The following is a 26427-nucleotide window of genomic DNA, read 5'->3' on the forward strand; positions in this document are numbered from 1 at the left end:
AATGTTTTGATATATTTTAAAACAGAAGTAATTAAGATATGTTAGTTTTTGGTATATTGTACAAACATTGTACTTACAGAAATTACTTCAAACATTTTTTGTTGTTACTTTCAAACAAAGTTTTTAACATTTTTTTGGTCAGTCAGCAGCATACACACAAATCGGGCTTGAACTGACACAAATTGGCAATCCTGGAATAACTTATATAAGCATTAAATAGCAACCATATTTGGTGCAGAACATGGCTGAAATGTGTGTAATTGCCTAACACACTTTCGGTGTAAAAGGTAAGCACTGAATTACATTTATAATATTATTTCATAAGTGATGTTTGTTGTGTAGCATCCGTTACAAAAATAACTAATTTCTTTGTTTTGTAAACTGTTGTAGTTTTGGGAAACAATAATTAAGTATTCAAAAGTGATGTCTGACCTATTACCAGGTTGTTGTCATTATTAAAACATTGTATTAACATAATATTATTAAAATAAAATGTAACGGATGCTACACTGTAACGGATGCCACATTTCTGTGAATGTGTTCTACATGTAAAATTCTTAAAATTAAATTTTTGTTTTGTTTTAAAAATGTACATAACCTGTACAGTTTCTTTTTTTTTCAGTAATTAATGAATGTAAATTTTGAATTTATTATCATTTAGAGTGACAGTGTATATTCAATTGTTTTATAACTTTTGATGAACACAAATGTTACAAACAATTGTCATTATTGAGTTTATGATAGCCTAACCTCAAAACACTAACCCTTCAATAAAGTTTAAAAAATGACTGCAGGCATATATTTCTGTTTTACAAAAATTATGTTACTATAAGTAACTTGAATCTTAGTAAAAATACTTGAAAGCCTTAATACATTTTAGCATGTTAAAAATATTCAAAAAATACAAGTTTACCCGTATTATATTTGTGATCATAATTTAATTCTTTATGTTTTTCTTTACTTGTTCCAGAACCATGGCTCCAGTAAGCAGTAAAAATCGAATGGCCAAATGCCGAGAGAAGAAAAAACAAGATCCAGAACGGTGGAAGGACTACTTAAAAAAAAGATAAAGAACGAAATAAGAAGAAACGAGATGAGCTTAAAATGAAACGAAAGAAGGATAGTGTAATTGATGCTAATTTAAAACAGAAGAAACGTGAAGCTATGAGAAGATACAGAACAAACGGGAATACACCGGAAAAAGCTTTAGGTTCCTACAAATGCACAAGTACAATAAGAAAAGTAGTTAAGAAATTACAGTCAGCTCTTCCTTCCAGTCCTACCAAGAAAAGAGCTGTAGTTCGCCAGTTAGTGAAGGACATTTTCAGTAAAGCCGGTCAAACATTGTGTGCAACTGAGAAATCTCCAACATTGAGAGCACTAAAACCAGAGACAGAGAAAAAGGTTAGAGACTTTTATAACAGTGATGGAAGAAGTTGGCAAGCACCTGGTAAACGAGACTACAAATTAATAAAAAATGTAGAAACAGGAGAAAAAGTGCAAGAACAGAAGCACTACATGCTGATGAAAGTAGATGAGGCTCATGTACGTTTTAAAGAAAAGTGCAATGATGCTATAAGTAGATCTAAATTTTATCAACTACGTCCACAGAACGTCCTTCCTTTCAAAAAGACCCCACACAATGTTTGTTTGTGTATAGTACACGCAAACTTTATTTTTCTGACTGAAGTATTTTTCAGTTTCTCAACTGAATCCTTTACCTACAAATCCATAATTGATGCCATGTGCTGTGATCCTAACAGTGAAAGATGCATGACAAGTAAGCGTGAAAATTGTCATTATGATGTGTCTGTACTTCTAAAACTAGAATGTGACTCCCTGCAGAAAGTAACATGGAAGAAATGGGGAAAATCTGAAGATGGTAGTTTGAAAGTCTTGAAGAACATTTTCACTCTTGCTGTTGTTGTTCAGGAAATGAACGACACACTTAAAACCTTCAAAAAACACACGTTTGTAAAATCTCAACAGTTTGAGTACTAGAAACAGAACCTTGGAAAATGTGAGGCTGTTATTCAGGTGGACTATGCGGAAAACTATAGCCACACTCCGCAAGATGAAATTCAGAGTGCACACTGGCACCACTCACAAACAACTGTATTCACATGCTGTATTTGGTATGAAAATGATCAGGTTAAGTCATATGTTGTGAGTGATGATCTTTCACATTCAAAACAATCTGCATGGGTCTTTTTGAAAAGTATTGTGTCAGATTTTGAAAACAGGTTTTGTAAAGGTTTAGACAACATTTATATATTTTCAGACAACTGTTCAGGGCAGTTCAGAAGCAGGTACACTGCTTTCAATATGCTGCACCTTGCTGATGACCTGAATGTGTCTACTGTAGAATGGAATACATTTGCACCTGGGCATGGAAAGGGTGCAGTAGATGCAATAGGTGGAAAAATTAAGAGAAATGTTTGGCTGAGTGTGAAATCTAGAGCCACTGAGATCACTTCATCCTATGACTTCTATCTAAGTGCAGAAAAAACCTGTAACAAAACACAAGTTCTGTATGTTTCCAAACAAGATGTTGACGAGACTGCTCAAAATCTTCTGGCTAAACGCTGGGAGAACATTAGAGAAGTTCCAGGAATAAGGGATTATCATTTCTTCAAAATGTTGAATACAACTAGTATATTAGTAGGTCTGACTGCTTATTCAGAGAAGAAAGTGATTGACATATCTCCAAAAGATGAACTGTGTGAAAAGAAACGCTTGAAATTCAATGAAGTCTACTCTGATGAGTCATTAGACGATCAGCCTCAACCACTGGACCAACCGCGACACTGCACATCATTTTTGCAACCTTCTAATGAATCAAAATCAAATTCTCAAACTGAAAGTGAAATAAGGAAGGAAAACATTAAACCCGGCACCTTCGCAATAGTAAATTTTGAATCTACAAAAAACCACCATTTCAAATATGCAGCGATATGTCAGACCGCTTGTGATGAAGAAGAGGAATTGCTGGTAATGTTTTTGAAACAATATGGAAATAACAAACTATTCATTACCGATGAAAGTGATGAAAAAAATATACTCTTTGAGCAAGTTAGCAAAATTTTACACTTTCCTAGTGTTACATTTCAAGGACTCAGGCTGGTATATCAGTTTCAAAATGCACTTGATGTTAATTAGTTGTGTTTCTAAATTGATTATTTTAATATCAGCCTCAAATGTATGAGTACACTTTCAAGTAAATGTTTATCAAGAACTATAGTAACTGTGTTTATGTAAAACAAAATAATTATGCCTATATAATGTTAATAGTTTATCACCATGTAAGTAAATGGGTAAGTGTTTTGAAAGTATGTTGTTACTGTTTAAGATGTTTTGTAACCAAAGGCAACTAATAATTTCATTAAACATTATTCTTGAATAAGCAGAGCCTACTTCTTTGTAAAAATGTTAAACTTGTAAAATAAAATTTGTTGCATTCATTACACCAGTGACTGTTTTTTTACAGTAACGTAGAAGTTTAGGAATACATGTTACATTCACTTGTAGAATCCGTTACAGGAACTGTGTAGAATCCGTTACATTTTTGTAATCATTACAATAAACTTTATAATTGTGATACTATTATTTAAATACAACAAGAACAATCTTATATCCTTCTTTTATCAGGAGAAATAAAGTTACACTGCTGTCTCTTATGCAGAAGCTAAACTTTAGAGGAATGTGTCTCAAACTGCTATTCTGAATTGTGTGGAGGTAGCATCCGTTACAGCTCTTTAAAAAAGAATATATTCCGTAAAATTAAAGTCTTAACAATTACATTTTGGCAGGGAAAAAGCAGCTCCCTACTTTATTTGTTTCTATATAAAAAACACAATATATTTTAATTTTTAATAATATATCACTTTCACAAGTAGTGGGAATGTAGCATCCGTTACAAATGGATTGGCTGATTACTATTGTCAACTGCTCATCACGGTTGGAAAGCTATGGCTGAGAAAAATGTCATTCACTCGTGCAGAAAAACATTCAACTGGAGAAAGGGCAGGAGTGACGAAAAAATACGGAAACAACTGAGGAATAAGAGAAACAATGTAACTAGTGATGGGTAGAGTCAAGATTTTGTGGTGTTATTTTAAGACACATTTCGGTGTAAAGAAATAAAGATTTCGGTGTTATATGGTTTTATTTTTTTGCTTAAAATACCCACGGCAAAATTTTCTTGCTTTTCTGTACGACATGCAAATTTATTAAAACAAATATTAATAAACACTAAAACCTCATGATCTAATTACAATTAAGTTCATTTGCAAATTCATAGATAATTAAGTTCATTTGCAAATTCATAAATTCAAACTTTTAAATAACTACTAAAAATTTCACGACTTAATTACAATCACATACACTACAAAATTACACAATGAAGCACTTCCAAAGTTACTATTAAGACGGTTTTATTGAAATGCTATCATAGTTAAATTTTCCGCATTTTCTGGAGTGAGACGTCTTCTGTCACCTGGAAAATGAACGTTCTGCATCAACATTTTATGTTGGGAACCAGATTGCCCTTAAACTGGCTTGAGCAAATTCACTGTAGTCCCCTTTATGGGACCAAAGTACCTTTGCAACATCAATTTGGCTTGTTTCTGGCAATGAAAGTTCATCCTCAATTATTTTTTTTGAAAGCAACATAGCCATGTATGAATGTATCAATGGGAAGATGGGAAACAGAAGGCAAGTTATGCAGAGACTTCTATAGGTTTGCATCTTCTATGCTAACCCTACTCACATTTCTTGGGTTGAACAGCAAATTAATGGCATTAAAGACTCTTAGACAAAGATGTCGTTTAACGGATGAGTTTTGCCTCAAACGCTTATGTTTCTCACTCGCGACATGTTTCACAAGCGTATCGCGTCTCTCGTAGTTTAGCCTGCAGTTACAGAATTTGCACATTAACATTTTATCACTGAAATAAAATCCTTGCTGGAAAATTCTTTCGATCGGTCACTGGCAGAAACCTTCGTTTTAGGCATTATCAAAAATTTTTAATCACGTAGGAAGAATTTAACCTTTTAATACGCAAAAACTTGCCGTGCTGGAAAGATCAAAACAATGGAGAATATATGCGAATACAAACGCATACCGAATACCAACATACGTACATGAAAATAAATACCGACATAAACGCACGTACTATTTATTATTTACAATCGTTACATTAAGCAAGGTTAATTTTATTTTCGTACCCTACTTACTTTATTTTAAATCAACAGTAAAAGCAATGCGCTTTAGTGTGTAATATTTTAATGATTAAAAACGTAATCTTAGAAAAACATATTTTGGACGTTTGTTATTTTTGTATTTACAGAAAGTAAACGGCGGTCATTGTATCATAGTTATCAACATTTTAAATTATTATGGTACACAAGATTACCGTTTAAAGAAAATATTACGTTAATTCCGAGACTTCATTTTAAAATCTATAATGAATCACCGTTACATATAATATATATGGCTGCTAGTTACTGTCAGAAATATTTGATTGTGCTGAAGATAGTGAATTGTCCTTACAGAATGAAAAAAAAAACGTAAATAATCAGGATAGACGAAATTTCTAGACATATCGCGGATTTCACACAATTTCGTTTTATTTAGCGTTTTCAAGCGGTTTTCGGTGTTATTTCGTTTTATCGCGCATTACCATATAATCGTGCCTCTAGTGATGGGTCAAATCCCATTTTTCCTGAATCCGAATCTTGAATTCGAATCCCAACCAGTACCTCGAATCCACCCCTCGAATCCCAATCCAGTTCTCAAGGGTTAATTATAAAATAATTTATAAGTCAAGACAAAAAATTAAACATTATGCAGAATTATTTAACCCTTTAAATTTTTATTTAAAAAAAACAAGGATTTTGACACGGTCTGGATCAAGACGATTCCGTTTTTGGTCACATATGTTTCCTGCAGTGCTGAACAAACATTCAGAGAACACAGTCGCAGGTGGTGAACACAAATATTTTTTGGATAGTTTATGTAGCCTGGGTGAACACGCAGACTGAGTTTTCCAGTATTCGAGGATGTTTATTTCTGGGTTAACTGTAGTATCACGTAAAAATCTGGTCACTTCATCAATTGTTGTAGAATCCGACCTGGTGGATTTAAGGCATTCAGGCATTATCTGTGAGTACAGTGATTCATGTATCCACGAAAATCGGAAAACGAAATTCAACATCCGACGGAACAATATTTTGTAGTTATCAACTTGACATTTGTTTAAAGTCCCAAATGAAGGTAAACACTTTCCTGAAATATTTAATGGAAACTGAAAGGCGCCATCTTGGCTTAAATGGTTTTAGGCCATAAGAAATATTGTCGTGCGTCTTTTAGAATTAAGCCTCACTAAAGCATAGTGATTAATATGCCCGAAGTTAAAATTGACGGAGTGTTTTCTCTAGTTTACCCATTAAAATTCTTTATATTAATATTAGTTATTTTTTATGTTGCTCAAAATGATTGGCTTACAAATTCATTGGTTGGCCATCATGGAATTCTCAGATAATACATATTTTAACGTTGGTAGTCTACACAAACCAAACTTGGTCCTAAAAAAATTCATAAATAGACTGTGTATCAGAATATTTAAAATTGAATTGTGATTAAAATATTAATTGTATAATGTATTAATTTTTGTCATTCATTATTTCATTGTTAATACTACATGTGCGACCGTAACGTGTGATGAAAGTGGGCATTATTGTTGTATTACTAAGTAACAGATTTCTCGGTAAAGTATTTAAAAAAAAAATAATAATCATATTACTAGTCTAGATCCTAAATGTGCTTTATTTTATTTTTTAGCATATTCTGAGAATACATATGTGATTTATGCCTTATTTAATGCGAATGTAGCGACAATGCATCCATGTTCATGAATTTAAAGTAAGTTTCCCAAATCAGTACATGCTTCATAATTTTTTAATATAATAACGAATTAAAAGTACAATATATTAGAACCTCGTTAATCCGTGATGCGCTAATTCGGGAATCGGATAATCCGGGACGATTTAAAAGAGAAGAAAAAAAAGAGAAGGAAAAATTGTCAGCGCTTAAAATTAACGTCACGCGGGCCGGGGGCCATCAAACACTGCAAGCCATCGCGTAGGCCGCCAAACTCTGCAACGCTGTTTGTACCGACCCTTTGTGCCGCCCCCCTTTCAGCTGTCACATTTGTCACTCTTTAAACTTGAGGGGGATGTCCTAACTTCTGCTTCCCGTCTCCCTTTGTTTGTTTCCACCCGCCAACGCAGGCCAGGCGCCTGGCGAGTGACGTGTCTGGCTGGCATTCGGCTGTACGAAGGTGGGGGGGGGGGGGAGAGGTGGGGGGGGCCTACCTAAAATTGATGTGTGCAAGATCAGCACGATCTTACCTTTCTCTCTTCGGCTGTTGTAAATGACCCTGAACTAATGGCTAGTGGCTAGGCAGTGCTGTATTTTTTTAAGCCGTGACACTAATTCGAAGACGGCCGGCCCTTACCATGAACGGATTATCTGGGTTTATTTTTATTTTTTACAGGATTTCAATTATCCGGGCATCGGCGGGTCCCAATTAACATGGGGAGTTTATTATTTTTTTATCCATCTGCTGCCAAGGCGCAGTAAGCCTCGGGAGATGTTACGTCACATGACCTTGGCCTTAACCCAGCTGCACGCCGGTGTCTGAGAAGCTTGACAAGACCTTCCAGGTTTTTAATCGCTAGTCTGTGAAATTCGGTAATCCGTGATTATCTCGGTCCTGACCCTCACGTATTAACGAGGTTCTACTGTACCTCAATAGGATGTCTTCCAAGGAAAACGTAAACAGGCCAACTAAATTGTAAGCATTTAAGTTTTTAAAGTACTACATTTACATCAATATTTTTCCTCGAATCCAGAATATTTTCCCTCGAATTTCGAATCTTTCGACTACTAGACATTCGGTGGAATTCGAGGATTCGAGGATTCGACCGGCCCATCCCTAAATGTAACGTAAGGACACCAATTCTTTCCATGCCCTAGGGTCATTGACAGGACAAGGGATCTTTTATTCTGATTGCTGAATGAGCACGGGCCACGGATATATGTATTTGTTTATCTTTCCTTCCTGCTTGGCAGTGTCCGCCATAGAACAGCAACAATTTGTTTGAATAACATTTTAAAATGTTCCATTTCTTATCTTACAAGTTTTTATAATCGCAGTCAATTATCTTAAAGATAAAAACAGTTTGTGAACAAGTAATATATTTTATTTCTCTAATGCTGGTTATCTGAAACTAATATAATTATACAGCTCTGTCTCCTGCTGCTGCTTGAATGAATCAGACTGACGTGCCAAGGTGCCATAGTCACGCTGCGTTCACGCTTATCTGTTTTATGATTTAAAAAAATCTGACTGCATGGAAAAGTAAAAATTAACGGATCATGAATGGTACAAAATTTTGAGACTAAAATCATTTACAAAGAAATTCAAGGGTGATTCATGAGTCAAAAACACCAAATGTCATACCGTATTTGCTCGCGTAAAGGCCCCGCCCACGTATACACCCCCCCTTCTTGTTTTGTAAACATTTTTGAGAAAAAATTTAAAAACGTGTTTTTTCTGGGTTTTCTGAGGGCAGGGCAGCTTGGCATGCATCAAACAGCAAGCCATGTATTGTGAGCGGCGGGAGGTGATTTTGTAAGTCGCAGTGATACAGAGACTGGAATTATAGTTTGTCCGCTCTCAGTAGGACTATCGTGAGGCGTGACAGACGTACGCAGTTAGTCGTATCTCAAACGACATTAAGATAAAGAAAGCTGGACTTGCGCGCTTGTGTATGTGCAGTGTTGTCGGAGAAGAATAGGGGAAGAAGAGGGGAAGTAAAGGAGTAAGGGAAGTGGGTGGAGCAGGTACTGGTATTTCTAACACTCCTTTGTCTGGTTGGCTGGCTAGCTGGCAAGAGGGAGGTTAAGCCACGCCTCTGCCTCTCTCCCCCCCTGCTGCAGCGCTGCCTCTACCCCCTGCGGACTCGCTGCCTCTACCCCCTGCGGACTCGTTGCCTCTATCTCCCTCCCTCATTAGAACAAAGACGCACGACTTGCCAGTCGTTCCGCCAGCTGTTTCATTTAATCAAAATTTAATTGGCGTTTAAATAAGTTGTGGCGGTATTTCATTTTGCTTTTATTAAATGTTAGTTTTTCATACCTGAAAAAAAGAAAAATCTATTTTTTCCTCCAAATTCGCGTATAGGCCCCCTCCCCTTTTTTGGAGTCGAAAATTTGGGAAAAAAGGGGGGCCTTTACGCGAGTAAATATGGTACTTAACTTGCTTTGAAAGTCATTGCCCACTATAAAATAGTGTTTGGTAATCTTTTTAAAATTTGCGAGCCACAATTTTTCCAGTCTCTCTATGAATAAAGATTAAACTGCAATAACATAAAATTAAAAATATTTGGCAAATATATATCCTATGGCTATGGTAGATATTAATTCCTTCCTAAAACCAATAGACAGGCCAGAATCAATATAATATACTTACTTCACTGCACTGTCAAGATAATAAAGTTTGGCTGTTTCTGCTAGAGTTTGCTGTTCCCCACTCCAGCTGAATGAAGTTCCTTCAAGAGTTTCACAGCGTAGCGTGCCGTACCAGGGGCAGATGTCACGCCGTAGCCGCCGTGGCCATAGTTGTGGACAACCTGCAACAATGGCGTACTTGCATCTCACCATTTTGTACTGATTTTAACATTCTGTTGACTTGTAAAATCTTCTGCACCAGGAAATTTTTAAATAAGAGTTTGAAATGGCACTGAAAAAACAACCACTTTCCAGAAACGTAAGCAAATCACATACAAACCACTAATCAATGAAATCAACCAATGAGTAGAGACATGCATATTTCGCGATTGCGATAAAACGAATTTTTACGCGAATTTGAGTACATTTTTAAGAATAACGCGAATTTCTCACATTTTGGATAATAACGCGAAATCCTTGAATTTTCGGCGAACAGTCAGAACATTTTCCTCATTCTAACACGGCAATTCAATTTGTAAATACAGTAACAAACGTGAAACAACAAAAAACCAAAGATAACTACCCACACAGTGTATTTTATAACATGAAAAGTTGCTTTTATTTCTAAACATGTAACAATTTAAGCCTAGGCGTGTAAAAGTCCGAGTAATTACAGCAGGAGACAATCTAAAATGTACTAGTGAAAAACGTAAACTCACGAATATAGAAACGTAACGGAAATGTCGGAAATATTACGTGGCTGATCGTAACATTGTAAGTGCTGATACTGTATTTATGTCACAACTTAGCCGAAATACTGGTACGAGACATGAACTTCACAAGATAAAATGAGTGGAATCTTGGTAACTGTTTTATACGTATTATATAATTTCGGAAGTATTATACTGTTGACGCATATTTTTTAAACTAACCATTTATTTGTGGGGATCGTAAATAATTAATTATTGGTATCAAGACATCAAGATGAACGTAAACTTGAACATGTCACGGCAGCGAGTAAGCGGGTGCGTATACCAATAAACTGGTATTAGAACTGGACAAAACTGGTACACGGGAGGTGGAGCTTATATTTTTTTCCGCTAAGCTCGCTTCTATTGGCTGGCTGCTGATGGAAGGTCACGAGTCTGGGCGGAGCATTGAATGAGTTATACTGCGCATGCGCAGCTCAGAGAACAGACGCCGCAGGCCGCACTGTAACAACAGATGATCGAGTACAATGACCTTTCTCTGCGCAAGGCGCGCAATTGACGGTAAATTTTCATCAATTTGCGCCCCTTTTTTATTTATTTTTACTGTGTAATGTAGCCCGTTCTGAACGCTGCAGGATGCGACTGTATTTTAATTAACTTTAACGTATTTCTTACTTTTCCCTTTATTTACACTTTCCCGCTTTTTACACTTTTTTACTTTGTCCCCATGAAAAGTGCAAATAAGGGGTTTTGCTGTATTTTGATATTCGGCTCGCCTGGACAGTCGATTATCACGGTGTTTACAGCAGGTTGTTTCTCGAAGCGTTGTTCTCTTATATAGTCTTTAGCGTTGTTTGTCCATTGCGTCCATTTTTATTAACCAAATACCAAATTTAAAATGCAAACACGGTGACGATTCGTAACATTCTGTTGTGCGCAAGTTAAAGTTTAACGGGTCGAATTTTGTTACAGATAGTTTTCAACGTCTGTGAAATAAATTAAAGGTGTACAATTTAAAGGTCGGCTAAAACATTAGGCCTATTAAAATGCCTAAAGTGCCGGTAACTGCAAAACAGCGAGCCTCTGAATTTTCTCAACACGGACTTTATGCTAGTGATTCAACCACACTTTTTTGTCGTCACTGTAATGTCACCGTCTCTTGGGATAGGAAAGACTCATGTGAAAAACATGTAGGCAGTGAAAAACACAAGAAGCGTCTCTCTTCATTGCAAGGCTCATCTAGTGCGCCTGAACGCCAGTCGTCAATATCTTCAGCGTTTCAGACAGCAAAAAATAATGTCCAAAAAGACAAAAAGTTGGAATTTATAAAGGAAACACCAGAGACCTTTATAAAGGCAAATATACCCCTTGAAAAGCTTGATGATCCTAATATCAGGGCATGGCTGAACAAATACATCGAAGGTGCTGGAGACATGCCACTTGCGAGAACAGTCCGTGAGAAATATGTAGGGGACATAGCCAAATGCAGAATTGAAGATGCCAAAACTGCATTAAAGGACAAAAAAATTGACATACTGTGCGACGAAACAACAGATAAAATGGGTAGGTGTGTATTTGTTGTTTTATTTAGAATTCTGAATCTTCAACAGGATAAACCAGAAATATTTGTTGCAGGAGTTCACTTTCTTGAAGCTGCTAATGCCACAAACTGTGTGAGGGCAATTTTAGATTCACTCAAAATGTACAATGTACAGTATGGTGATGTGCTCTCAGTAGTAACCGATGCTGCTCGTTATATGACCAAGGCTGTTAGTACTCTCGAAGTAATCCTTGGAGACCAGTTAACGCATGTCCAGTGCTGGGCACATAAGTTAAATCTTGTTGGCAATGTCTGGGTGAAAGAGTTGCCTGAGTTGAACAATGCTATGAGCAAAATAAAAAATGTGTTCAACAACACCAGGAAAAGAAGGCACCTGTATGCTAGCTTTCTTGAAGAAAAGCATGGAGAGAAACGTCCATTGTTCCCACTTCCTGTTGTTACTAGATGGAATTCCTGGTTCAACAGCGTTTTTTATGTAGCAGACTACATACATGACATTGTTGATTTCTGCAAAACAGATGAACTAAAGGCAACACAAAATTCAGGGGTTGAGTTTCTGTGTTCACTCACAGAAAATGACATTTCTCTCATTCTTTGTCAAGCTGTCTTTGTGAAAGAGCATGCCAAGAGCCTTGTAGAGCTAATACAGAAACTTGAAGGTTCTTTGTATCCAACTGCCCATTCACTATATGGGGACTTGCAAGGTATAAAAAAAAAATTTGAAAACATCACTCGTGGCATTTATTTTGAGGCAACCAGTAGAGCTTTGTCTAACATGCCCCCCGCTAAAGCTGCTGAAGCTAAAGTGTCCATCACAAGAACAGCAACACAAGCCCTTTCCAAACTGAACTCTCTCATGACAACTGACCCAAGTAGAAAGAGATTTGAAGCAATTCAAATTTTTAGTCAGGAAAGTTTGTTGCTTGCTAAATTAAACCCAGAAATGGTGCAGAAACTGAAAACTGTCCATAGTCTCTACTCCATAAGCACTGAAGAATTAACAGCTGGTTTTGGTCAGCTTCAGGACATTGTTACAAAACAAATGGAAACAGACAATTCAGTGGACGTAGTGAAGTCATTGAATGTAGTAAAGCTGTCACAGCCATTGTTTGCTTCCAGCTGCCTTGAAGCCATCTGGATGCCTTCTGCAAACGTTGACTGTGAACGATTTTTGTCCTCATATAACACAGTCTTAACAGACCGCAGGACAAATTTAAGTGAGGCTAATTTGTGTATCATGGCTACTTTTGCTTTCGAGAGCTAAAGTTTGAGGATTTTGTTCCATGTGTTTATGTCACTATTTTAGAGACTTCATATTTATTCTTGCTGGTTTAGGTACTAAAATATTTTCAATTACTGTATGTAAAAAGTGATGTGTAAATTCGACTGTAAATTACTGCTGCTAGTGCAACTGTACAATGCAAGAATGTGTACAAAATTTCAAGGTATGCTTAGCTTAATTTTTTAAATTTATAGTGCTAAAACTATTTAAAAAATAACACCGCTTTTGATGTATGATAACACCACTTTTAAGGGTAAATAACAACGAATTTTGCTATAAAATAAACCCCAAAACTGCATGTCTCTACCAATGAGAACTCAAATGTATGTTCATTGTGCAGTACAATTTTCAATGATGTAAAAACCTGATACAATTCATTCATTGCAAATATTGGTAGGTCAGATATTAAGTACTGAAACAGTAATTTTAAATATTTGGTACTTTGGTTTAATGAAAAAATGTTTTCAGGTTCTACATCAAATTCCTTCTTTCCTTGCTTTTTGATAATCAGTATAAATTATAAGTTCTCAAATGAAACCAAACAGTTAGTCATGGTATTAATTTGATATTAGTACAACCAGACATGGGGTAATTTAGTTTTAAAAATTTAAGTTAATTGTCTGAGCAAAAAAGTTTTCAGTTAGTTAAAAGTCCCTATAAAAAGAACTGATGGTAGATCACATTAAATTGGTCTAATGAACTATTATTAGCATGCAACTTCAGGATAGAAAAATAATAACTTAAAATGGTAATGTACATATGAAGGAGTCAGTTTGTTTGAAAAGCATTGAAAGTAGGTTGGTTTGAAGAAAAAAAAATGGGCATAAAATCTCTTAAAACTAATTAAGGATTTTTTTGTAAATTTCTTACACTAATTAATTTTATTAGAAAAGATAATTTTTATACATATTCAGCAAAATCAAACAGAACTTGAATGTATACCGTATTTAACAGCAGAAGTAGTCGACTCTGCATATGGGTGCACCTTTAATTTTGGGCATAAAACATGTTAACATTTTTACCATATGGGTCACCCTCGAATAAAGAGTAAGACCCATGAGTTCCATGGATACAAGTACTAATGTCTTTGTGTTCTGTGTCTCAGCTTATTGGTGCGTAAGAAATACAGCGCTAAAGTTAACCCTCAGTTCTTCATTGTCTGTTTACACCCCTCCAATTCCCGCACTACCTAGGAGAGCTATTTTTTATACCCTTGTTTCCCTTTCATCTATTATATTTATTTTTTTTACCCATCCCTTTGCAGCGGAGAGAGAAGAGGCAGCAAGCTACAATTCGCCAGTTCCTTCTTGAAAAAAAAAAAAAAAATTCACGTTACTGGCAAACTTGTGTATGGCTAGCTGTAGTTTTGTCACGGAATGTTCAGTTGAAAATTTGGAAAATTTCATGTAAAAACAAATGATGATTAGGCACAGTTGCATCATAAACACCTGTCATGTTGGACATGTTAATTGTGTGGTGCCAGTTCACGGGACATTTACAACGATGAGAGGGAGGGAGAACCGCCAACACTGCCACATGGCCTCACGCACTCACTCAAGTACTATATATGCGTATACACTCTTGCTCTCTCTTTCTCTTTCTCCGGCTGGTTTATTTTTAGATTTTCCCCTCCTCGCCTTTCCTTCGCAGTGCAGTAGATATGTCACCTGCCGGCACCAACTGACAGAGGCAGACATGACAGACATACAATAACTGCGTTGAGATATTTTGATTAAACAAATTATACTTAATCATGGAGTTATATTTATTAAAATGCAACAGCGGTTAGTTATGTACGCACATATTTAACAACACTGTGCAATATTATTATTTTTTTAACACAAAGTGTAAAACTCACTACAATTTTTAAACACCCCTACGCAGGCAATACTGTATATACTATTTGCAAGAGCGTGCTGATTTTATTGTTAGATGTTTCTGAGATGATCTTTGCATGATTTAAATGAAGTCGCCAACTGTTTATAATTAATGTGCGACTATGAAGTTAAGTAAGGTATCTGAAAATAAAATGCCAGCTAGAAAAGATCTGCTGGAATTCTATGTTGCTGTTTAATTAGTGGCTTTTGTGACCCGCAGGCGGCCTGATGACTGACCTTGAGCGTGCCGGCAGGCGAGCGGCAGACCTCTGGCTCGACCCTCACGACGCTGCGGTGCGGGCGCAGACCGACCCACTCCCTGTCCACCGGGGCCGAGCGCAGAGCCGGCAGCAGCCGGTACGCCCTCTCCTTGATCGCAGCGCTGTCGTGAGGGCTGACGCTCAGGTCGTACGAGTCGTACTGCCGGCAGCCTCCCACGGTCACCGATGACGAGCTGGGTATGATGTACGTGTCGTTTTCTGCATACAGAGCCATTTTCATCCATGGCGCTTGCACCTGTTTGAAAAAAAAAACAAAAAAAACATAAGTTTCTCGTATAGGAATCACTGCTTACGTGGCTGTCAGGAGGAAGAGGAAGGGGGGGGGGGGGGTGCACCAGGAGAGCCTAGTTTAGTTTGAGATTGTTAATACAAGTTACAGTAATGACCACGGTGACATTTATGAATTAGATTTGTTTTAATGGGGAGTTTGAAAAGTTGTCCATTAAATAATAAGGCAGGGGCCTGACAAAATTATTTGCCCTCAGGCCCCTGGTTTCTCCAGACAACCCTGGTGGCTTGTATTTATTTATAAAAAAAATTATATCTTATTCATAACATGCTTTGAATGAAGTATTGCCCAAAAACACATTAAAAAACTAACGCAAGGTTTGTCAACCCAAAATCATGTGAAATCTATATGCCTAGCAGCACTAATTTTTAAATTTCATTGCTTCTTTAGATAAAGTCATTAAAGTGCAAAATTTACACCTAGTGATAGCATTGAACCTTGAATAAATATTTGAGAGAGGAGATTCTTGATTGCATGAAATATGTCCTTGGAAGAAATGAATACGAGCAGGCATGATGGTTCACATCTAACTTCCGGCATTGTTGGTAGGCAAGTGCAAATAGTTGAGATCCCACTACATCAGTTTCTCAAACTTTTATATCTGATACCCCTCTTTGAGATGTGGTAGGTCACCATGATCCCTATCACTTTTTTGAATACACTGACAGAGAAGAATTTAAACTAGGCATGTGCGAATACCACTTTTTGAATTCGAGTCGAGTTTGAGTCAAACACTTTTAAAAAAATCGAGTTTCGAGTCGAGTTCAAGTTTAGAGGTAATCTACCAGTAAAAAATTTCTGCTAAAAAACTGGTTTATAAATTCTTATTGTCAACATACATAGGCTAAATAAATATCCATGTAAGAACCTACTAACCTATTTATCATTTTTCAGTCATGTTTAAAGTTTTTTTATAATCAAGTTTCTCTGAAGCACACTATTTTTACACTAGATAACAGGTTACACAAACACAATTTGTCAATTTAATTACACATAGGCCTCTAACATTACACAGAAATAGGAGTTACTATTGCTTCATATTATGATAGAGAAATACTAGTTGCTCCACATGCTCTGGGCTCAGATTACTCCTTCTTACAGTGACAGTGTTCCCTGCACAGGAAAACAAACGTTCACTCGCTACTTGTATTGCAGGTACAGAAAGATAATGTTGAGCCAAATTTTTAAGACAATAGAACTGCTTTCTGTGGTTTTTCCACCATGCACAAGGGTCTTCATGCCTAGCTATGACAGATTCACTTAAATATGTTGTAACCTGATCTTTCATTGATTGTTCCTTGCTTGCAAGCTTATTTTTTTCTTTTGCTAACTGATCAAAAGCCCCCCACAATGTGACTGTTACATCACTCTGTTCTAAAGTGTCAACTGCAGGTAGGCATAATTCAGCATCACATTCCTGTTGCCTGCAGATTTCTTCCTCCAAGAATTTAATAGCAAGTTTCATTTCATCTTCTCTGAGTAGAACACCTTTGAAACGTGGATCCAATACCATGGCCACCATATTTGGTTTCAACATTCTATAATCTGGGAAACGAGCTCGAAAAGCTTTCAGCAAGTTTCTAGTGAAAGTCAAATCACATCCTGTTTTGCTTTTAGTTTTTATGTTATTTTCCAGCAATGATTGTATGCTGCTTACAACAGAAATCACCATGAAAAGGGTTGGGTAAGATTCAGCACACAGTTCAGTGGTTGCTTGGTCAATTAGCTGCAAAACATCAACCATATCACAAACCCTATGCCACTCAGCTTGGTTGAAACACTCAATTTTTTTTCCCAATCTCTGCTAATTCAGCTGAAATTGGGCCCCTCTGTCCAAGTAGCCTAGCAAACATCTGGTACTCACTATTCCAGCGAGTTTCGACATCTTGTATTAAGTTGGGCATAGGTTTATCCATTGTTTTCTGTAGATAGCCTAGTTTCTCTCGTGCTTGAACACTGTGACGATAATGCCCAACAATGGCTCGACCTTTTTGGCACAATTCACTAAAACCTGGAGTGGTTTTCTTTGCATCACTTATTGCTAATTGCATTGTATGTGCAAGGCAAGGTATTGAAATCCAATTTGTTTTAGATAATGCTGCAGTTAGGTTTCGTGCATTGTCTGTAACTATATAAATGGGTACTGTGTGTGCACTGCCCCAAATCCCATTCTTCTAAAATGGAATTCAATTTCTGGTGCACTGCAGATCCTTTATGTTGGCCAGGACAGTACGAATTAGCAAGAGCATAACGTTTCATCATAAAATCTGCTGTCATATAATGACATGTCACAGAAATGTAGCTCTCGTTCGCTCGAGAAGTCCACATGTCGGTAGTAACTGACAGCGACTGTGCTGAACATAGTTCCCGTTCCATTTCTGTTTTTATTTGTAACTTGTAGTTCTCGTACATCTCAGGAATAATACGCCTCAAAAAATTGTTCTCGAAGGTATCTCGTATCTTGGTTCTAAGATCTAAGGTATTAACAAGTTCCTGAAATCCCCTATCCTCCCCAAGGGAATAGGGCTGATAATCTAGAACCATCCATCATTCTCCCAATTGCCGATGTTATTGCCTTAGATCTATGATGAGTTTTATCCATTTTCACATGGGTAAATGCACCATCTAAAGATTGTTGTCTGGGTGTTTTTGGTGGCGTTACAGATGCTTGTTCATTTGTTTGTTTTTCTTCCGAATACTGATTTTTCTGTCGTCGGTGTTTGTTGAGATGCCGAATCAACGTAGTTGTACTTCCCGATGGGACCTTCAGAGTAATTTTGCAAGTGTTACATTCTGCCTCATCTGTTCGGGTTTTGGAAAAAAACTTCCAAATTAATGCACCTTTATGCTGTACTTCACCACGTTTTGATGAACTGGAATTCATTTTTCATTACTGATACACGCCGTTCACGGTGTAAACAAAACGAAAATAATAACTTTCTAAATTAACCTCAACAAAGATCGCGTTACTATGTGATCCGTGGCACCGGCATGACAAATTGAGCAAAATCGCAATAAATCAACCTATTTTCATACTTGTAGTATCGATTCTCATATCAAATGACTGCAACAAAAGTCTAAATGCTCGTTCGTTGAACAGTAGACAACATGGCGGCATGCAGCTGTTAGCGCGAATGCTTGTCCTGGTATATTATTAATTACTATGAAACGTGTCACGGGATAATGTACACACGAAAAATAAATCTGATTTTAATCAACACTGTTCATTAACATCCGTCTTACGTTTATAAACAGGCCGTTCTGGATGAGAAACGCGACTGCTGTACAGGTGCGTGTTTTCAAATTACAAGTGATAAGATCATGTTGGTAAACAAAAATGACTGTGGTTCTTTTAATTTGCGTGTTTTAAAATAGCCTAAAACTTTTTCAATTACGGTATGCTTCTGACCTTAAAAATACTTTTGTAATTTCAAATGGAATTAAAACAATTCCTGTGTTAGGCCTAACCTAAAAACTCGATTTTTTTGAACAGTTTGCACTATACTAATTTAAACCTTTTATTATTTAAAACAGAAAACATTTGTTTTGAGCAGAAAACAGCAAAATACTAGTTCAATTAAATGACTTGCAGCATATCCTTTAAGTATTTTCCAAAACAATATTGACAAAAATGAGAAAATATAATCAACTGCTATTAATAGTAATAGTAATATAGATAAAGCCACTAAATTTCACCTCTTTAAATTTTGAATTACACAGTGCTACAATTATATGTTAAGATCCGTCACAAAGGAACATAGAGTTCAGTAATATTATGATTTGTACAAAAATATTCGACATCACCCTACCCCCTCAAATAAGGAACCACAGCACTTATAGCTCTTGGTAGTCCAGTCACCAAAAGACTTAGTACTGTGCTCAACTGTGCAGTGCAACAAACTACTACATACCTTTACTTCACTTTGTATACAGTCAACTTAATGCACACAGATTCGAAAAACCAATAGCAGCACATAACACAATAAAAAATAGTCAAATGCTCATGTAGTAATGGTCTCTGGTTCACCCCTGGCAAGACTCAATTTATAAGCATTGCTTTAGTGCCAAGTATTCCACAGCCCACTATAATCTTAAATGCCTGTTGCCTTAGCCTCTCTGCACAGCCATGAAATGCAAAACAACTAGTGTTGTGCGAGATCTCGAACCTCGAGAAAAATTTCGAGAAATATTGCATTCTCGAACAGCGAGCGAGAAAAATAATTTCTCAAAAAAAAAGGAGAATTTTTTTTTTGGTACCGGTAACAACTCAATTTGGTATGGAAACTAAATTTGATATTGATAGTAGTATTTTTATATGTTGAACATTACACACACACTGCCATTATTTTAGTTTAAATGTTTTAAAAATACCAAACGCGTCTGCCTGTTTGGACGAAAAATGATTTAGCGGAACACAAAGCAAACATGATGCAATCATTAAGAGATATTAGACTAGCCGATAGTCAACAATCCAAAACCTTTATCAATAACCGAAACTGTGAATAAACACTGTCTTATGAAATTCCAATTTATCCTGAAAGAAAAACTGCCGTATTTAATTTTTAAATTACGTAAGCGTACCTAATACATAATAAAATACGTTCGAACCTAACCTACAAAATTGGTTTTGTTTACATACACATTATTACGGTAAAGTTATTAAAAGCATTACCTTTAATTTAGTCATAATATTTTATTCGGTAATGTTTAATAGCATACTGAAATGTTGAATATTACGGCAAAATACGAAATTTACTTTTTAACGAACAAAAGGGAATGGTGGTCATGCTGACAGACCGAGTCTGCTCCGCTGTTCCGTTTCTTATTTCAATTCCATTAAAAGACTGCGCAAGTCATGTGATTATTAATGGACTGGAATGTAAAGGAATGGATTGAAAACGCAGAACAATTCATGCCCTTGTATTACGTAAAATTACGTGAATGTGTGTGTTCAAACCCGTTGAAAAGGCAGAATAAATAGTATGTTTATCCCATTTCCTTTTCTACCTTTGTTTCACTCAGTCGTAAGACGTCACGAGTAATGAATCCTGCCAAAGCCTCCTTAGTATAAAATTCTTTGTTTTCATTACAGTACCAATGTTTCCCGTTTACGCGAGCTACTCTGCGGGTATGATAAATAATGTGACGCTTGTAAAATGTTATTAGGAATATGAGAATAATTTCCTAATACTGCTTTATCTCTTTCTTAACTGCGGCGTAACCAAGTGGAAAAAAAAAAGTGTTGCGGGAATATAACAGTTTAACAGAAGTAAACTTTGTTGTCAAAATAAACTTTGATTTTACGGTAAAATGGAAGATGTGGACATATCAGTGTGGCAGTATTACACAAAAAGTGGCGATAAGTCAACGGAACCACAATTAACATGTTAGCTACTAGACTTTTACCTAAGTGAATGTTTATTTATAATTTAGTGAAGGCTTACATAACGTGTGGTATATGTCAGTTGTGCACAGGCAACTAAATTGACATTCTATATGATAAATAACAGTTTTATCTACAGAACAATATATTTTGAAAGTGATATCTACAGTAAATCTTGATTATTTAAAAATTTCTCATTCTCGTCTCGTTTCTCGCGAGAAAAATATTTTTCTTTCTCGAAAATTTCTCGAGGCCTAAATCTCATTCTCGCACAACCCTAAAAACAACCGATAAAATTTTGTTTCTTGGTAGTTTTTATAGCTGAAATTACAAAGCGGCAAATTTTGTGACTATACAAGGACTGATCATTTAAAACACATTTCTTAGTAGTTCGCACAAGCTGCAAGATATTTTACGACTCACTTTCAGGACCTGACCACGGATAGGCACCATTTTCTTGTCGGAACACAACTGTCTCGCACCGAGTCCAGAACAGTTCACGACAAAATCAAATTCTTTTGTAAGTTCCATGAGGTTCTTCACAGTTTTATTCTGGATGGTCCCACCACTCTCCTGAAACCTGCAACAAAATGTTATGGATGATGTTATTTACTCCACAAAAACATCTTGTAATTATGTTAGAATTTATTTGTCATTTTGGTTGATCAAAGGGGACACAGTTACTGCAGATTTACAAAATTTCTTTCTCTTAATGCTGATTTTATACCATTGTCCAATTCTCCATGTAAACAACACAATAATAAAATGTAAAGTTTTTTTTTTTTGATACTGGGCTTGTTTTGCCTGTATTGAATCACAATGACTTAGTCTTGTTATAAAATTACTTTTATACCTATTATTAGACAAGTATCTTCAGCATTTTGATATTTTGAACAATTTTTGAACTCAGGAGGCTGTTTAAATGTAACTGTTGCTGTTGGAAAACATTTTTACACAAAGCAGTTTTATGAACATCTTTTTAAGTTAAGATTAACATCCAGTAATAATACAAACACAGTCCATACATGCCTTTATTCCACAATGCTTGCAAGTTAGAGACAGCCTTGTCTTCCTGCCTTCCTCAATCACATTTAGTCCATTCAGGTTTATTTGAATATTTTCGAAATCAATTAACTGTCAAGAAAATATCAGTCTGTAAACTGGGAATACCATGTTTTCTCGCATAATCGTTGCACATTTTATTCTAAAATCAAGTTTGAAAAGTAGGGGTGCAACGATTATGCGGAAAAATTTTTTTTTTGTTAGGTAAAATTATTCATAAAAAAACCCAGTTCATGGAGAGTAGGTTAATTTAAAAAAAAAAGGTGGAGTATACAAGAGCACGCCAAACAATTTATATTAATAATTCATTAAACAAACACCTTTCTTCAACTTTAAATAGAAAACCCAAACTGTAAACGCGAATGCAAGCCACTTGAACCTGCGACGTGAACTAACGCGTAACTATTGCCGTAGTACACATTTTCCACAAAAGAATGCGGGCTATCAAATGTAGTTAACTCGGCACTCAACAGAGAGACCGCGCGCTGCATACAATCTTCAAGATATCGATATTCGACTACGTGCGCGCTCTCTATATGGGAAGCAACATAACCAAACATGAATTGAATGATGCCAACTCGCGCTGGCTACATGTTCATAAGCGGTACACCGCGGCGATGCAGACGATCAGATAAAGAAAATAACGTTTAAAAAGTCTTTATAAGAAAATTTACACGTCAGAATACTTTGTATTTCTGTTAATTAAATAAGTGGTAATGTCCGAATAAATATTAGATTTCTACTTTAAAATACATCGTTTTATACGGAAAAGATATCTACACCAGTACACCGCGGCGACGCAGATCAGATAAAGATAATAACGTTTAAAAACACCTTTAAAAGAAAATTTACACGTCAGACAACTTTGTATTTCTGTTAATTAAATAAGTAAGTGGTAATTTCCGAATGAATATTAGATTTCTACTTTAAAATACATTGTTTTATAGGGAAAAGATACCTACACAAAGCGCTCGGAATCTAATAGTGGGACCAAAAACATCATTCAACGTTTAAGTGAGAATTTTTTTTATCCCAATTTTGACGGCCAAAAATATAGGTGCGACAATTACGCATAAGCGACGATTATGCGATAAAAGAGGGTACATCCAGATAGGTTGTTTCTCATCTAAATGTGTTATAAAAAAGTCAAATTTTTCAAATTGGAAGTTGCTGAAAATTAGTTAGTATTTTCCCCCCTTCACATATGCACATTTCTAGCGTGACAGCAACATGTTTTTTTATTTTACGTAATCAAACAAAATTGCTCGGCGTATTCTTACAGTCACTAAGCTTGTAGCAACACAGGTTCACTTGGTAAACTGCTCGATTAACAATTTATTATGTTGTCTGATCAAATTCGGTGCTGTGGTTATTTTTTTAAAAATATTTAAACACCAATTTGTTTCCCATTTAAAACACATTCATGTGTGCCATATGTTTTATGATCATTATTTACATTGTTTATGATTTTTAAGTTTTTGATGATTTGCTTGCTTTTTGTGATCAGCCACGTAAAGTTATTTTTACGTGTTTGTATATTCATGTAGTTGCATTTTTATATGCTTTCACATACTTTTTAAGTATTGCTTGTTTTTTTATTCGTAAATGTGTGTTAATGTAATATTATTTTGTATTTTTTTTTGCAAGTGTTCTTTGTTTGAATGAGCAGATGTAATAGTTTGCTAGTTTTGTAAGAATTAGAGAGAGACACAGAGAGTTCTGTAACTGTGAGTAAGACTCTGGATTGCAGTTGAAGTGCTGTTGCCATGTGTCACGATTGGCTGATATTTTTCTGTCATTTTGTGATTGGGTGTCAATACATAACATGAGCACCTTTGTCTTTCAAAAAGGAAAGGGTCTCCCTGGCGTCAAGGCAGAGTCAGCTTGAGTATCGGTAGGTCAAATATTGGGTGGTGGATTATAAATGAAATATTAGTGGCGTGAATAGAGAATTTCGCACCTGTAGTTATGGCGCTACCGTTTATAATTAACCTTTTTTCATCTTTTGGAACTTTTGACTAGAATTTGTAGACCACAGTCGTCAGTATTAGCCCAAAGCAATGAGTGTGTAACTTCACCATTGTTCCAAGAAATAAATCCTTCGGCTTTGTACTGTGTGTTGCAAGCAACCACTGGATTTATTTACCAACTCTATTTAATATTCAATTTTTTATTTAATATTCAATTTGTTTTTTGAAGTCAGTGAATAGGTTTTGTGCGATTTGTTTGTAGATACAACCTGCATTTGTTTTTGTGGTCAGAAGATGGTTGCCATGATTACTGTGGATTTTCGTAATTGATAAATAAAAAACAGTGATATTCTTTGTCTAAAACATCTTATTTAAACAATCAATCATCAACAGTAACATTTTCTTTTGGAACATAAATATTATTTCAGCGCCCAACTCATTTATGCAAGTGTTCATGAATGTGCACTCTTAGACCACCTGTAAGCTAGCCGGAGATCTGGATGTGATATTCTCATGACAGTGATATGTATCATGTTGTAGCAACCTAGGCTACTACACTCTCCACTTGTTATACAGTTTTATTAACAATTTATTATGTTTTTACAATCAGAGATAAAATATGGTTAGGTTTTCTGGTATAATGTAAATAACAGCTGTTTATTTTTTTGAGAGGTACCTACTTATTTGTGCATTTAAAATGTGTTTTTGATCATAATTTACAGTCATGCTTCTTTCGTATTTCTGATGATTTGATTGGTTTGTGATGAATAAGCCACTTAAAGATATTTTTATGTGCTTTCACATATTTTTTTGGAATTATTATATTCCTTTCATTTGTTAATTTATGGATACAGGGATTGTTCTAGACGGTTCTTGAACTATTGGGCTGATGCAATGTTTTATCAGTTATAGAAGAGTGAGAGAGAGACCGGTATTGTTCCAGTGTGAGAAAAACAATCACGTTATAAGTCTTGTGGGTGATGTCACAAGGCATCATGGTCCCTTTTCAGGCTTAAAGTGTTTTGTCATCCATCAAGATTGTAAGCTGCTCTTTGATTGGTTTTTGATGGCACCACAAGATTTTTAACCTCATTTTGGACATTTTGTAAATTAAAAGTTTTTGACCACAGCGACAGCAAACACCAAAGTGGAGCCTTTTGAGAAAATTGGTGGCCAAGCTGAGCAGGTAATGGTCTCTTGGCCATTGATACCGTGCATCTTAAGCAAACGCAGGATTTCATTAACTAACACTTTTTAATATGGTGGCTAAGTGAAGAAACGAGTTGTTTACGCAAGTGGAGTAAATTTTCTGCAAAGTTTTTTTTTGTGATTATGTACTTGTTTTGTGGTCAGAAGATGGCTACCATTTGTGACTTGTGAATTTTTCGTGAAAGATAATAAAAAGCAGTAAATATCATTTACGGTTGTCAGAGAGACTTTATTTCAATAATTTTCAACATACGATGAAACATTCTTCAAGAATTTGTGCATGTAACAGCTGGACCGATTTAAGCTAGCAGGAGGTTTGGTTTGTTACAATGTACAGAAGGATTCAAAAAGTTCATTTAAACGTGATCAGCTGTACACCTGCAGGCCTAAAAGTAGGTTACTTTTTTCACTAAAAGTTACTTAATTTTTAAAAAGTCACTTTTGGTCACTAAATTTCCATTGAAGTCACTTTTGTTCATTTTTTGCCAGTTACGAAAGGCTGTACGTACCACATAAACATAATTTTTTTTTATATTTGTTATATTTATTATCTTCAATAAATCATTTATTTGGCAACAAATGGCAAGCGAAGAACAATAACCACGTGTCTACTAGCTACAGTAAACAACTGACGTCATTTCTTATCTGTGATTTTTCGTAATGGCTGTGCTATTATAAAAACACGGACTTGTTCTCTTGCGTAGTTGTAAACCAGAGTTTATATTTAAAGAGAGTTTTATTATAATTATTGTAAAAATATTCATGAAGAAACTTTATACACACGCTTCATTTTAATAGTTGCTTGATTTCATGACACTCGATTCACTCGGTGTTTAAGTATGAGAAAAGAGCACTGCAAAAAAGTTGTTTGAAGAGGCAAGTGTAAGATTATAAAAGGCTGTTGCATAAAACATAGAAGAAATAGGACTAGCACAAGCTAGGCTTGAGGCTGTGCGTAATGTAAGAAAAGAATAAGCTGAAAGAAACATGCTGAAGATCAATTACATTAAATTGACAAATGTATGGTAATTACTTGTGTAGTGTTGGAATTATTTTCATTCATCCATCTGTAATTTTGAGAAACAAAGTGTTTTTTAAAGAAATTATGGAATTAATCAAACAGTACATACTTAGAAATGTCGTTACAATAGAAAGTTGTTATGACTGCATAAAATAGATCATTTTATTCAGTCATATATTTTCTTATTTTGTTCTTCTAATAAAACTTCTGAGATTCATTTTTTTAGTATATTTATGACTAAAGTTTTCACTTGTTTCCTTTAATCTAA

At 35.7% G+C, this 26427-nt stretch overlaps 1 protein-coding gene across 6 annotated transcripts in view; it reads right to left on the reverse strand.

Moving 5' to 3' along the window:
• Nucleotides 1-26427, reverse strand: part of LOC134544302 (D-aspartate oxidase) — a 49339-nt gene that overhangs the window by 13840 nt on the left and 9072 nt on the right. For 5 of the 6 annotated variants that reach the window (XM_063388475.1, XM_063388469.1, XM_063388472.1 and 2 more), the window contains 3 exons: nucleotides 21321-21477; nucleotides 15182-15460; nucleotides 9537-9696 (listed from right to left, as the gene is read on the reverse strand). In XM_063388475.1, coding sequence (XP_063244545.1) covers nucleotides 9577-9696; nucleotides 15182-15460; nucleotides 21321-21477 — 556 coding nt within the window. In that variant the 3' untranslated portion in view covers nucleotides 9537-9576. Of the gene's footprint in view, nucleotides 1-4394; nucleotides 4496-9536; nucleotides 9697-15181; nucleotides 15461-21320; nucleotides 21478-26427 lie in introns of those variants that run through there. The other variant, XM_063388471.1, reaches the window with a different exon arrangement.

The sequence above is a fragment of the Bacillus rossius genome, chromosome 1 (genome assembly GCF_032445375.1).
Source record: "Bacillus rossius redtenbacheri isolate Brsri chromosome 1, Brsri_v3, whole genome shotgun sequence".
Classification (NCBI taxonomy): Eukaryota; Metazoa; Arthropoda; class Insecta; order Phasmatodea; family Bacillidae; genus Bacillus; species Bacillus rossius.